At 36.7% G+C, this 14,585-nt stretch overlaps 1 protein-coding gene across 2 annotated transcripts in view; it reads left to right on the top strand.

Annotated features, from left to right (window-relative positions):
* The first annotated feature begins 9,717 nt into the window (after positions 1–9,717).
* The window catches only part of LOC148032962 (kihadalactone A synthase LFS-like), a 143,738-nt gene continuing 138,870 nt past the window's right edge, over positions 9,718–14,585 (top strand). The window contains exon 1 of one of the 2 annotated variants that reach the window (XM_087683658.1): positions 9,718–9,920. In XM_087683658.1, coding sequence (XP_087539784.1) covers positions 9,849–9,920 — 72 coding nt within the window. In that variant the 5' untranslated portion in view covers positions 9,718–9,848. The remainder of the gene's footprint in view (positions 9,921–14,585) is intronic. The other variant, XM_087683657.1, reaches the window with a different exon arrangement.

Below are 14,585 nucleotides of genomic sequence, written 5' to 3'. Positions count from 1 at the left end.
AAAAAATTAGAAACCTTAGGAAAAGGCATGTGATGTTATTTTTCCCTTAAATATCTAGGGCATAAGGATGGCATTTTAGAAGGGAAGTCTGCCCATAAGCCCTCAACAAGACCTTTTGCAGTGCTTGAATAGAATCAAAGTTCATATGCACATAAGGGGCATGCCAATGTAGCCCAAGATCCAAAGAAGAAACAATAAAAAGGATTGTATGCTTGGAGATCCCTCCCTCCTATGTACTTGTCCGTAAAACATATCCAATGGTATTATCCTCAATGGTTACTAGCTCTTAGGTGAAGACCACACAATTCCCCATCTATGTACTTGAGAGTAAGTTGAAGACCAAATCTAGAATGTAGAGGACTTCAGCTCTATATAATCCTATTTCTCACAAAGACATGGGATGATGCCCACATGGATTGTCACTAATGGTGATGTTACCCCCTCTATCATGGAGGTCTTAGATCCAATCACAATAGTAAGCCATATGAGAAGATATTATGTTATCCACAAGCCAAGGCTTTTTGGAAGAAGTCGCCAAAATGGTGTCTTCCACCTCATTGAGATGGACAAATATAAACTCCACAATCATGGCTAGTGTAGCTATTGAGTCTTTTGCATGTGTCTTCCACCTCATAGAGATGGATAATTGTAGACTCCATAATTATGGCCAATGTAGTCGTTGAGTCTTTTGCACCATCCTTTGCTCTAAGCCAAAGATGGGGGTACTTCTTCCAACACCTCTCTTTTGGATGGGTCATCTTCCCAAAATAAGGACACTTGGAATGGTCCTCAAAATTTTCATTCTTCTACTTCCCACAATGCAAACACTTGGGATGGTCCTCAAATTTCTAGATGGGTCATCTTCCCACAATGTGGATGCTTGGGGATGGCCCTCAAATTTCTTGTTCTTATAATTCTCTTGTTATTCCTTTTGTCTCTTTCCTTTGTTTTGATTTTGATTTCCACTTAGCCACAATACTATCACTTTCAATTTTTCTAGCTCCAGCAGTACCAATCTCCTTATACCACTCATTCCAAGATCACGAGCACAAGCTCCTCCCATGTGATGGTGTCTTGAACTCTAAAGGAGAGGAGGTTGGTATAGAAAACATCATATTTTGAAGATGAAAAATGTGGCAATATTATTATAACCATGTCTTAAAAAGATACACTCTCGCTAAGGATGCTAACTCATCCTCCAAATCTCCTCCATCTTATTTATGTGATCCTTCATAGTTGGGGATTCAACTTCAAATTGATGATGTAACCTCATCTTGGGTAACATGCAATGTGCAAAGGTATGGACTTGCAAAAGGGATGCTAATTGATTCCAAACCTTTGATGTAGAGCATATTGTTCTCATGTGCACAGGGACTGAATCGCGGTACCTCCTCATGAATACAAAAGAAATGAGCTTGAGAATCAAGCCTATTCTAAAGGGTTATTTGATCAATCATAGAATTAATATGGAAATCCATTGAAGGGTGGTGGATAGGGGTGGTGACAAAGTCCCATAAGTTACTTATCTCGGATGCACTCCACTTTGCATAACCAAAGGGAGTAGCTAGAACCATCCAAATGCTCCTTGTCAAGGAGAGAAGGAAGCACAATACCTTGCACATACAACGATATGATAGCCATGCAAGGCCCTCATGTGGCCTCAAGGGTAGAAACATGAAGGGAGGAAAGTGAGGATGTTGCCTAATTATAGTGTTTGAGACACAATCCCATCTCTTATCTCCTTCATCTTCACAGAATTCCTCATGATATTTTGAATCATCATCACAATTAGGAGATGGTTAGCATGAATACAAGAAACACCAACACAAGGTCCCTCACAAGTATCATTTTACCACAGAGAGTACATCTACTTATTCCAACCACTAATCATACCTTCAAAGACATGGATCCATACATCCCCTTGGAGGAGTTCACACCATAGCTTACTCCAACACTCCATATCTCAATTTCCATGCATCTTCCACATAGCCAAATGTCAAGAAATGCATGCTCCCTTCTAGTAGGGACCTATACTAATGGCTAGGCACGGATCCAGTTGCACCACCTAGTGCGGAGAAGGAAGTAGACCTAGTTTGCCCAATTGGAGCATGAGTTTTATTATCTATAATTGGGATAAGATAGCAAGGGTGTGGAAGGTGTTCTAGGATCATACATATGATTCTCCTCTTACCACACTCAAAATGCATACTGCATCTATCCTACCTTGCTCTATCAAGTGTGTAGATAATATCCTCTTCCTTGATGCTCAAAGAACAATCCCTTTTCCTTCACCTTCTTCACCAAAACCATGCTTTGGAAACACCATCATTGAACTATATTTGGTTATGCATGGGACCATGATGGATTATTAGCATAGCATCTCTCATATGTGAATGATATTATATCATGACTCCTAGCTCATTTTTAAGATAAAACCCTTTGCAAATGCTTTACTACCAATTGACCAACTAATACCATAATACCAATCTTGAAGGCTAGAGATCCTACGGTTCCTGGTAACTCTAGGACCATCAAGCTTCACAGATGAGCATCAGAACATAATAGAGCAAATGGGAAGATATGCACATGTATCTTGCAAGTGTACATGTAGGGTTCGAGAGAGGTTGTTTTACTCTTGATCATAGCCTTACTCTCCAATCTATCATCAAGAAGGTGGGCCACATGGGGGTGGATATATTGTTGATTTGTGGGCTTCTACAAAGCCTTTGGTATAATTTTGTGAGCTAGGTTATTCTACTTTTGATCACATCCTTACTCTCAATCCATCATCAACGAGGATGGAGCATATGGGGTGGATCTATCGTCGCTTTGTGGGCTTCTACAAAGCATTGGATATAGTTTCATGAGCCATAGGTTGATGTAGAGACTACATGATCTCGAGTTCTTTATTGAAAAGTAATGAGGTGGATTGGCATTGTATGAGTCAAATGGGTTTTAGCTCTAGGTGAGATATTGGAGAGCATCAAGAATAGTGGTGTGAAGGTTTCTTGTTTTCACCCATTCTCTTTGAGCTAATGAGAAAATAGATTACAATGAAAGATTGGGTCTTGGGAACTTTGATTCTTGTATATGTTAGTGATATTGGAGTTCCTATATGGGGATCGAGTCTCTACCACTAGAGGAGGAGACTTAGAGTGGAGTAGCCACAATAGTCAACAAATGGAGAGGCTCTTAGTAATGATGATCTTGAAGATGATCAAGACATGAGAGAGTTAGAGTGGAGATGGGAGCACCACTTATGATAGCTAAGGCCCTTTCCTAGATAATGACTTTTTATACAAAGACTTTGGAGCCTCTCAAGGTAGTAACATTGCTGCTTAGAGTCATCAAGGCATCTAGCATTACATGCTATTAGAAAGTGTTGGTAATGATCAAATGAGCTAGACATGGATCACCTAATGGTTTATAGTAGTATGACTTGGAATCCCCTTTCTTCAAGCAAATAGGAGATCAATAATGACATCCATATGGATGCAATATAGCCACACACAATGAGGGATGTGCCATACCTACCAAGCCACTAAAAGATAAGTGTTTTTCAACAACAACATTTTCTACCTATGTTTATTGATGGTCTTGTGATTCATCCAAGGTACACTAGGCATACACTTCCATAGTAAGGTGTGCTATTGGATGGTTTTGCATCTCTTCACATTTGTTGTGGACAAAGACTAATTTTTCTCTTTCATCAACTAAGAGAACTAAGAATGATTCTTGGACATTGCTCTAATGGTTGAATACTCTTAGCTTTTTGTACCTTGTAGAAGATTATTGTAATGTAAAGTTAGAGTATGGAATGGACAAATAAACCTAAGTGGATTAACATGTAGAAATTTGTGATTGGCTAATCTTTATGCATCAATAAGATATATGTTGATTTCTAATGCAATTTCACTTCATGGGAGAAAATGTTGTAAATTGTATCTTCCCTTGTGGGACATTCAAAGAGAATTATTTTGATTTTGATTGACATTTTTTAATTAATATATATTTTGTTGTTCTGGATAAGATTGGCAAAAGATTTCCAAATTGGATAGCATTCAAGAAAGCAATGGTGGAAGTTTTTGTATTCCCTATGGGAAAAAAGTGATTTTGAAATTTTGAAGCTCATGGTTGATATTTATAAGATAGAGCTACATAATGGTTAAAGTGTTCCCACTGCTCTGATGGTAGGTTAAAATGTTGTAGCTTGGAGTGAAATTTAGGTAATAAAAATCTTGAAGGCTAGAGACCCTATGGTTTAAAGTAACTTTAAGGCCATCAAGTTTCACAATGGGCATTAGAACATGAGCTGAGAAAATGGGAAGAGATGCATGAGTATGTTGCAAGTGGACATCAAGGCTTCAGTAGAGGTTATTCTACTCTTGATCGCATCCTCACTCTCCAATCTATCATCAAAGAGGGTGGAGCACAATGGGGTTGGATGTATTGTTGCTTTGTGGGCTTCTACAAAGCATTTGATATGGTTTTATGAGTCATTAGTTGATGTAAAAACTACATGATCTCGAATCCCTACTAACATGTAGTGAGGTGTGTTGGCATTGTATGAGTTAAAAAAATTCAACTATAGGCAGGATATTGGAGAGAAATCAAGACTAGTGGTGTGAACTAAGGTTTTCCATTCTCCCCCATTTTTTTTATCTAATGAAAAATTAGATTATAATGCAATAGACGAAGAGGCTGTTAGTGATGATGATCCAAAGATGAGGGGAATATGAGATAGTTAGAGCATAGATGGGAGCACCACCTACTATCATAGCTAAGGCATGTCATAAACAATGAATTTTTATACAAAAACTTTGGAGCCTCTCATTGTAGTGACATTGTTGCTTTAGAATCATTAAGACATCTAGCATTGCAAGTTATTAGGAAGTGTCGATAATGGTCAAACAAGCTAGACATGGATCACCTCATATTTTATAGTAGTACAATATGGATGTGATGTAGTTACACATAGCAAGGGGTATATCATAGCTACCATGCCGCTAGGGAAAAAGGTGTCTTTCAATTGGATCATTTTCTATGTATGTTTCTTCATCGTCTTGTGATTCGTCCAAGATACACTAGGCATACACCTTGATAGTATGGTGTGATATTGGCTAGTTTTGCACCTCTTTAGATTTGTTGTTCATAGAGATTGATTTCCCTATCCCCCAAATAGAGACCACACTCTAGAACACATTCTCTTCCTATTGCAGAGTTGTAATTATGGGGCAAATGCATTCCCCTCTCACAATCAAATTGCCAACTCTACCAACTTGAGTCACAAACTAAGGAAAAGTACATTTGCAAATTGTGAGATCAAAAGGTGCTTTCACTGCTTGAGTGTAACACATTTTTTGAGGAAGACATTATGAGGTGCTTTAATTTCAAACATCTCAATTAATTGCATGTTATAGGTATTTTTGTTGATCACATGTGAAACAACTTGCTTTTCTTAATTTGTATATAGCCAAGAAAGAAATATAAATAACATAGAACAACTTATCCATGAAGTGCTAAAGCATTAGATGTTGAAACCATATTAAACAAATGAAATAATTTACCTTGTAATATATCATTTTTATAAAATATATATTTTGATACATTTTGTGTTGATTTCACATTGTTAAAAGTAGGAAATGGAAAAATGTGAGGCTTTTGGTACATTTTGTATTGATTTCACATGGCTAAAAGTAGGAAAAGGAAAAATGCTAGGTTGAATAATTGAAGCTAAACATGTTAAAGGAAATATGAACTTGGATAGATTCCTTAAATCAAATGTATGCTTTAACTAGATACTTAAACAAAGTGAGAACGTCCTCTGATTATATGGACAAGTTGCAAAAAATGTTTATGGTTGGATAACTGCGGCCACCTACTTTTTCCCCTTATCTTTTGAGTTAGGGAAACTAATGTGATTCTTTAAAGATAGCATTGCAAAACAATTCTAGCAATAATTCAAGTAAGCTACCAAACAAAAAGAGCATATACTAGTTATGACTACTTGAACCATAAGTGCATGTTGCTACTACCATGAAATAAGGAGCATGAAGAAACTACTTGTTAAATATCAAATGTTAAAGGGGAAGTTATGGATTATGTCTAATCTATGAAAGATGTACAAAAGCATGGGAGCAAGCGTGATCATGCACGAATTTGGAGAAAATGTTTTGCTTCTTTTGAAAAAAATATAGGGGAGAAAATTGACCAATGCATTATTGCTAATAGACCCACTATTGATTGAAATGAAATATATGAAATCTCATGAGTCATGAACATATTAAACCTTGCATAGAACAAAGGAAAAGATTGTTGTGTCTAGTTTCCCATACCAATTATGAAGCAAACAATGATTATTAAACCATTACATGAAAGTATACATAAATACTACATAAATATCTATACCTTACATCAGCAAACCAAAATTATACAAAAAAAGAGATCCCTAAGCATCTCAAGGAAAATCCATTCAACAAAATAATTAAGTGAATCAACCACATAAAATCAAAGGAGAGGATTCAAGATTTATGTAATAAATTTTCAAACTATCAAGATATCAAACTTGACTTGTGTGTTGGATCCAATATTGTCATACCATTAAACACTTTTTGCACATGTTTACTTTCTTGGATAGAGTGCCAGTCTTAGAAAGGAGGATGGTCCTCACACAAGCAAAGTAAATTATTTAAAAATTAGGCTAAGTTGATGAAGGTTATGTTATAAGGATATATAACAACTAAACTATTAAATCATCTTTCTTTGGCCAACAAATGAACACATATCATCTCAATGCAAATTGATTGTGAAACAATTACCCCATATGACTTAATATATATGTTGTGACAAAAAAAGATCCGAAAAGTTATTATCAAAAGAAGATGTTGCTTTATTGTGCCTTTTTAAATGAAAATGACATTTAAAATGTGATTACACATGCAAAAATGCCTATATACATAATGATAGTTAGAATGTTTATATATATACATAGCATACATGAAATAAAAGGCTATACAAATATTTATCATTACCAAATTAAATATAACAATGCAAACTCTAAAACACCTTGAGAATATGTTAGAAAGTTATACACAAAGATTGGCATGTCTAATATGAACAAGAACTCATCTTTTTCTTATATTCTTAAATAGTAATATCCATTTGTTCACATTTCAAAAAAAGGAGAAACTTATTATTTCCATGTACATTTTCAACACCTTTGGCACCATTATAAGTGTGATGTCTCACTCATGCAGAACATAGTGTTCATTGTGGCTAAAATAGAAAAGTGACATCAAATGTTTCTAGTGTGACTATTTATTCCAAAATTTACATAATTATCAATTCTTTTGATAATCATGATTCTATCTTCAAAGATTTCAAGTTATTTGATGAAATGCAACTCTTTTTCTCATTTCATTGGTTATAAAGCTTTATTAGCAATCATACACAAATGGATGCAAGCTATTATGTAAACATTTTCTTCTTTCTTCAATGGATGTGATATTCGATGAGGACCTCCATCAAGTAGGCCTAACGAAAGTCTCATGGGTGTTTAGAAATCCATAAAATAAAATGTGTATTAGGTCTTTTATTTACATCAAGCATATAAATGCCTCAAGCTTGAATACATGACTTGCTTTTCTTAGTCTTTTACCTCGTATAGGGTCACTTGTCCTTACAAATTGAGTTCACCATGGAGGTTTCCTTGCCAATATTATTTTACCAAAGAGCGTGCACTTACTTATTCAAGCCCCTTGGTTTTGTGCCTTTGAGGACATGGATCATACCTACCCTTGGAGGAATTCAAAACACATCTTGCCTCAATACTTCCTACATATGAAGCACTTTTTTCACACCCAACCACATCTGACCCCTAGGAAATAATGTCTAAAAGAAGAGATGATACGATGATGATGTTACGCAACACATGGTCCCCTTTAGTAGTGATCTACATAGACCACTAGGCATGCATTAACTTTCATCAACTATTGCGTAGAAAGAAATGAGTCTACTTGACCTAGTTGAAGCATGAGTTTTATTATCTATTTGCAAGATAGGATAACAAGGTGTTGGAAAGTCTTCCAGGATCCTAGATCACATACCCCTCTTATCTCTCATTCAAAGGGCATTGGAAAATACCCTTTATGTACGTGTTACAAGGTAACAAAATGACCCCTTTTCCTTAAGAAACTTATAGGATTTTTGAAATCCCCTTTTTGTAAATGTAATCCTATAATTTTTTCAAACAAAATAAAGAAAAATCCTTTCTCCTCCACCTTCTTCACCAAAGGCATGATTTGAGGACACTTATTTGGTTCTACATAGGACCAAGATGGATTGATAGCAAAGCATCTTTCACATGTGAGTGATTCACATGTGAGTGACATGATATCATGACTCTTAGCCCATTTGTTCAACAAAGCCTTTGTAAAGGCTTCACTACCAATTGCTCACTTAACATTATAACATAAACTTTGAAGGCTAGAGATCCTTTGGCTAACTATAAGAGCATCATGGTTGGTGGTCATGCTTCCCAAATGGGTACTAGAGAATGATCAATTGGGAAGAGATGACAAGTATCTAGCATGTGGACATGAGGGGTTTAGGAGAGGTCATTCCATGTTAGATTGCTTCCTCAGAGTCCAATCTATCACCAAGGAGGTTAGAGCACGTGGGGGATAGATCTATTGTTCCGTTATGGGCTTTTGCAAAGCATTTTAATATTGTTTCATAACGCATAGGCTAATGCCAAGACGATAAGATCTCAACACCCTTGCATCTCTCATTGTTCATTATATCACTATTTATGCTTTGTGCTTTCTCACTTTCGTTCATTTGCACATTTTCACATTTCTTGAGACATGGTAATGCTTCAAGGGTTCGAGGTCCTTAGGGGCTATTGATCTTCTTTTTCTTTGGCTTTACCTATGTAAGGTAATATTTCTTCATAAGTCCACTTTTGTATCCTCACCCCTCTCCTAAATTGAAGGCATAAGCAACCACCATGGGTCTCCAATCATGTAATGGATTCCACCCCTCATCATCTTGATAAAGCATTGGCTAATACAACTCATTAGTCTCTACATTTGCTTGTATTGTTAATGGAATATAATGGGATATTTGTCTTTGGATTCTTGAAGGGGCTGGTGGGACTTTGCAGGGGTTCATTTTTGGCCATAATACTCAATGGTTGGGGAGCAGCTTTATTGTGGCTTAGCTTTCTATAGTTAGTGTTATAGATTATGTGTATTGTGACTTGCCTAAATCTTGTGGATACCTGTGTCTGAAAGAGTTCTTCCCACATATCAAGTAGACAATATCCCATGTGCATTTAATATCTTCAAAAACCACAAAGCCTTCCAAATGTCCACTAAAGCACATCAATATCAAGAAAGGGTTCAAGAAGTAAAGATATAAGATATGTGCGATGTTGAGTGAAAAAAATGCTCAATCTCGAAAGTTTCGAGCACAAAAAGTAAAGGTAAACACTAGGCCTTCCAAAAGTAAGCCAGATTCAATGGTTGAGGCCTTACATGTAAGGATAATGAGAGTAATTGCCCCTTTTACATATGTAGAAAGAATTTCAATCAAAAGCCCATGAAAAAGGACCTGAAATTCTGGAAACATTGATATTGACATGACAACAAACCAACGTCTTGAAAGACTAATTTCTATCAACCGTACCTTAAAAATATTACTATCGACCTTAATGACTTTGGGATATGGGGCATTCCTGCTTTTATGGAACCGAGTCATATACATATATGCATAGACACAATTGTTATTGCTCATCATACAAGTGAGAGAGAGAGAGAGAGAGAGAGAGAGAGAGAGGGACAGAAGCCATGGCGCACTCTTTGGTTTGCATTGACCTGGCGAGCGAGGATACCGCTTCATCAGTAGAATTGATCCGCCAGGTGTATTTGTAAACACATCCTCAAACCTCTTTTGACATTGATACAGCAATCAATAGCAAGACAAAGCTACCAGTAGATTATATGCAGTCCAGCAGCAGAACCCGGTATCAGTAGAGTATGATCTGGTCTAAGAATCCGATATCTGTAAATCATATTTAGTCTGGTTGAAGATACAGTATGGACTGTGGCCGAATGGGTTTTCTGGGTTCCTCATTATGATGAACATGTCCAACATGTTTTAGTTGTAGTGAGGATCAACAATCAAAGTTATTTTCTTGCTTCCTAGTTTAAATGTTTATGCTTTTGGGACGTTCATTCGTGGAGCATATAGAAAATGGAGGTGGTGTGGATGTCTAATGGTGGTACAAAAAGCACAGAGACACCCTAGTGCATTCAGTTCTTAGGGGCTCTTTTATTCAATGAAAAGAATGCATGTTGGCTCCCCTTAAGATAACCCATTATGCTGCCACTAACACAACAACGAGATTATGCATCACGACATCAACCATATTGATTCACTAGCTGGAATCTATACCTTAAGATTGAGTTGATGACTGTAAAATGTGGAATGATGATAGCCTAGGGCTGCTGTGGATGTCCTGTCAGCTCACAGGTAGGAAACACATCCACTTGACACTAAGACGAGAAGGGTGGCAATGAGAGGTGTGCTATGGGTGGTCTTGAAAAATCACCTCATGTATTTCTCCAATGGCCAAAGAGGATTCCATTTTTACAAGATCATAGATGCATGAAGTTTGATGATCGTTCCATCAGCTTGGCATTATAATAGTAGGACACCTTCCTTCATTCTTAGCAAGAATACTAGATATGCTACGGCTTTAAGACTAGTTAGAAATCAGGTTGAGATGATGGAGTTTGTTGGGCTTTTTGGAGGGCAAGCAATAAGGGCATCCCAATACTCATTAGAGATCAAAAGGAAAAATGTATACAAGAATAATACTTTCTTGTCTCTCTGCCCCAAGGGAACTATTTTGTACAAGAGTGAGGCTTGCAGAATAACCTATATATCATTGGTAGTTCATAATGTTAATGGGAGTCCGAAATGAAAGAATGTGCTAGATCCTTGTGTATATAAGAAGGCCTCTTGTCTCTTGCTCATGCGATTTGAATCTTCCCCCAATCTCCCCCATGTGCCTTTGAGGGTGTGATGGAACATGATCTGAATCATTGGGCAAAGAGACATGAGTTTAGATCTTGAGGATGTGAAGGTTTTTGTAGAGGATACTCCTTGCTGGATTGTATCCTTACATTATGAGCCATTGGGCAAAGAGACATGAGTTTAGATCTCAAGAATGTGAAGGTTTTTGGAGAGGGTGCTCTGTGTTGGATTGTATCCTTACATTATGAGCCACTATCGATTGGCAGGGAGCACATGGTTACATAATGTATTGTTGTTTTGTGGACTTTTACAAAGTCTTTGGTTTTGTTTCCTCGGGTTAGATTTGTTATGATGGTAGTAAGAACTTGGCAAGGATAAGATATTGCCTCACAACTTACAAAGAATTAAATTGGTGGAGAAGAAGAAGAACTTGATCCTTTATTGCAAGATGAGGAATTATAACAATATACTTCTTGATACAAGATTGATATGGTGGTGTTTATAACAAGGCTAGATCCTCGATACAAGACGAGATCTTGATACAAGACTAGATCAAATACAAGGCAAGACAAGAACTATAGATACACGGCTTGAATTGGAACTAGAGAGAACTTACCTCGTAGGAGCTTCACAATGGGCATTAATAAGACTGAAGAGCTTATAGCCCAATATTCCTATTTATACTAGAGTTGAGGAGGTTAAGAATAAGCTTATAGATAATGACATTATTGATGACATAAGCATCATTGACACAATATAAGTAATATTGATGTAAGCTCTCTTCTAAATGTTTCAAAGGATGTTTTAGAATATTTTCAGATTTTACTATAACTTTCTCAAATCTTCTAAAAGTTTCTAGAAGATACTAGATTTCTTGGTATCCACAATATTTCTCTCTCCTTTAGTGATGAGTTTCATGAGGAGTGGTGGGGTTTCTTGGTAGGACTCTTGGTTCCTTGCTTTAGTAGGTGCTCGGTGAAGGTGGGAGAATGGTTTCCATGTTTGCTCACTAGTATCATAGACTTGCCAATGAACAACATATTCAAGCCTTTTACAAGAGATATTATGGTTGTATATTCCTTCCCCTTATTGAAGATGTATGGGAAGACTCCAAGATTGAGACATGGAATATTGGGTTAATTCTCATGGATTGTGGTAACTAGAGATGATAAGTAATCAGATTCACTTGGCCTATGGTCTTAAAAAGCCCAAGTCTTTGGTATTCCAACTTCTAGGATGGGCTAGAATAACATAAATCTTGCCATAAAAGCATGTATGTTGTATTCGTTGTTGTCAATTTGCATTGTCTTTATATCTCTCTTAGGCTTGTTGAATATGCGACTTTAACTCCTAATGGATCTTTGACAAGTGTGACTAGATTTATAGCTATTGGATTCTTTATTGGGTGACTTATATAAATATCAATTTTAGGGTGTCTTTCATGGTTAACAAAGAGTGGAGTTGCCTAGTAGAGGTATGAGGTATCTAGACTTAATGAAGCTCCATGGCACTTCTCTTAATGTCTGTTAAAATAGCTGATTGTCACATTCTATTACTTGAGAAATGAAACACTTAATGTGTAATCCTTTGGCATTGTCAACAAAAGATATTTCACATAATCATTTAGTCTCCAACCAAATTGGCTAATAAAATAATTCTTATACCAAGCCAAATCATAGGTGAATTGTTGGAATTTAGATGCATAAATTAATGTTGGTCTAGATCCTTGCGTAGACTTCTTATTTTAGTCTCAACAACTCTAGCTCTATTAGTGTCTCCAAAGATAGTTGAGAATTCTCGAACAAAAGCTTTGAAATCATAAAGTAGAGGAGACTCCTTCTCAAGTAAGGGTGCAAACCAAGAGAGGGCTATACCCGAGAGGACTGTGCTGAAAAGTCCTTCTTGAGAAGCATCATTAGGATAGAGCTTGAGCCGCACGTGGATGAACAACCACAGTTGATGCAAAAAGTCTCTGAACTTTGATTTGGTCTCATTGAACTTTTTAAGCAGGTGAACCTTCGGCTCCTTCTTATAACTAGGAGGATATCTACAATATGTTAAAGGGCCTTGTTGACATAAGATTGCCATTTGAAGTTCTTGGAGTTGCCTCTCAAAGTTCTTAGATGGCTAATCCCAAAGCTTGGGATTTCTTTGCTTGTAATCACACATTACTCTTACGAAGTTCTTGAATTTATTCTTGAATATTTTGCAGGGTGGTACTAACACTTTCCATCACCATATCCATTAGAACTAGGCATGATCAAAGTATGTAGTCTTGCCAAATTGTTATGAGAGCGACAAGAAGGCTTGTGGCCTCACAACTTATAAGGAATAAACTTGAAGAAGGAGAAAAAAACTTGATTCTTATTGCAAGATGAGGAATTACAACAATTTACTTGATAAAATGGTGTTTACAACAAGGTTAGATCCTTGATACAAGGCAGGATCTTGATACAAGACTAGATAAAATACAAGATAAGAGAAGACAAGATGAGCTGGAGATACATGGCTAGAACTAGAACTAGAGAGGACAACGGGTGTTGGCAAGACAAAAGTGCTTGTAGCCGAAGACCCCTATTTATGCTAGAGCCAAGGAGGTTAAGGAGAAGCTTTTAGATAATCATTGATGCAACGATCTTCTAGAACCTTCCAAACCTTTCTTAAATCTTTTAGAACTTTCTCAAATTTACTAGAAGTTTGGTGTCTATGACAAGATTGATAAGAGGAGGTTGCAAGACATGGGCCTCTAGGGAAATAATATTAGGGGTCCTTGCTTTATATAACTCAGCAACATAGTTAGGTTTAAGACACTTGCAGGTCTTTCTAAGAGGATACCGAACACTATAGCAATGAAGCTAGACTATAGAGTGTTAGAATTTGTTAATTATGGGTAGTGCTTAATGTTTTAGTCTGTGATTTGGAGACAACTAAGTTAATAAGATGTATCACTATTTCTCAAATTAGTTTCACTTGAGTTGAGTTGAGTTAGGGATAGGTCTAATTACTTTAGACCTATTGTACATTCATCCTATCATTCTAGTACTTACATCTTTTGAGTATGGGTCTGTTGCCTACTCTAGCTTGCTATCTTGTGTTTATTCTCACTTTCTCCATTTCCAATAGTTGGTATATGAGCTAGATGTGTGGGTTTTGCCTCGCCACTGCTTAGCTAGTGATACCTGCACAAAGTCCACTTAGTCGAGAAAAGAAGAGGAGCTGCTACTTTGGAGGGGAAAGGTGCTGTTTTAGAGGGAGGAGCTATTGCCTTTTCTAATAGAGAGGAATTTATTGCTGTTTTAGCCTACGTGCAACCCATAGTCTGGCATGCACATAGCCTCTCTTAGTCCTGCTCGCCATTTTCTACAGATTTGAAAAAAATATAGAAACCCTAAATTTTGAAATTCGGGGTTTGCAAAAATTTGTGCAATTTCCAATCCATCTTGCCCAGCTTTGCCATTTTTAGTTGTAAAGAAATACTAAAAAATCCCAAAACCATAATTTTAGAATTTAGCGCCTTTTGGAAAATTTTGTAATTTCTCATCCAT

This window comes from Lygodium microphyllum, chromosome 8, assembly GCF_053477565.2.
Source record: "Lygodium microphyllum isolate KBCC chromosome 8, Lygodium_microphyllum_v1.1.10, whole genome shotgun sequence".
Classification (NCBI taxonomy): domain Eukaryota; kingdom Viridiplantae; phylum Streptophyta; class Polypodiopsida; order Schizaeales; family Lygodiaceae; genus Lygodium; species Lygodium microphyllum.
The sequence above is the reverse complement of the archived record's forward strand: the minus strand, read 5'-3'. Positions and strand labels throughout refer to the sequence as shown.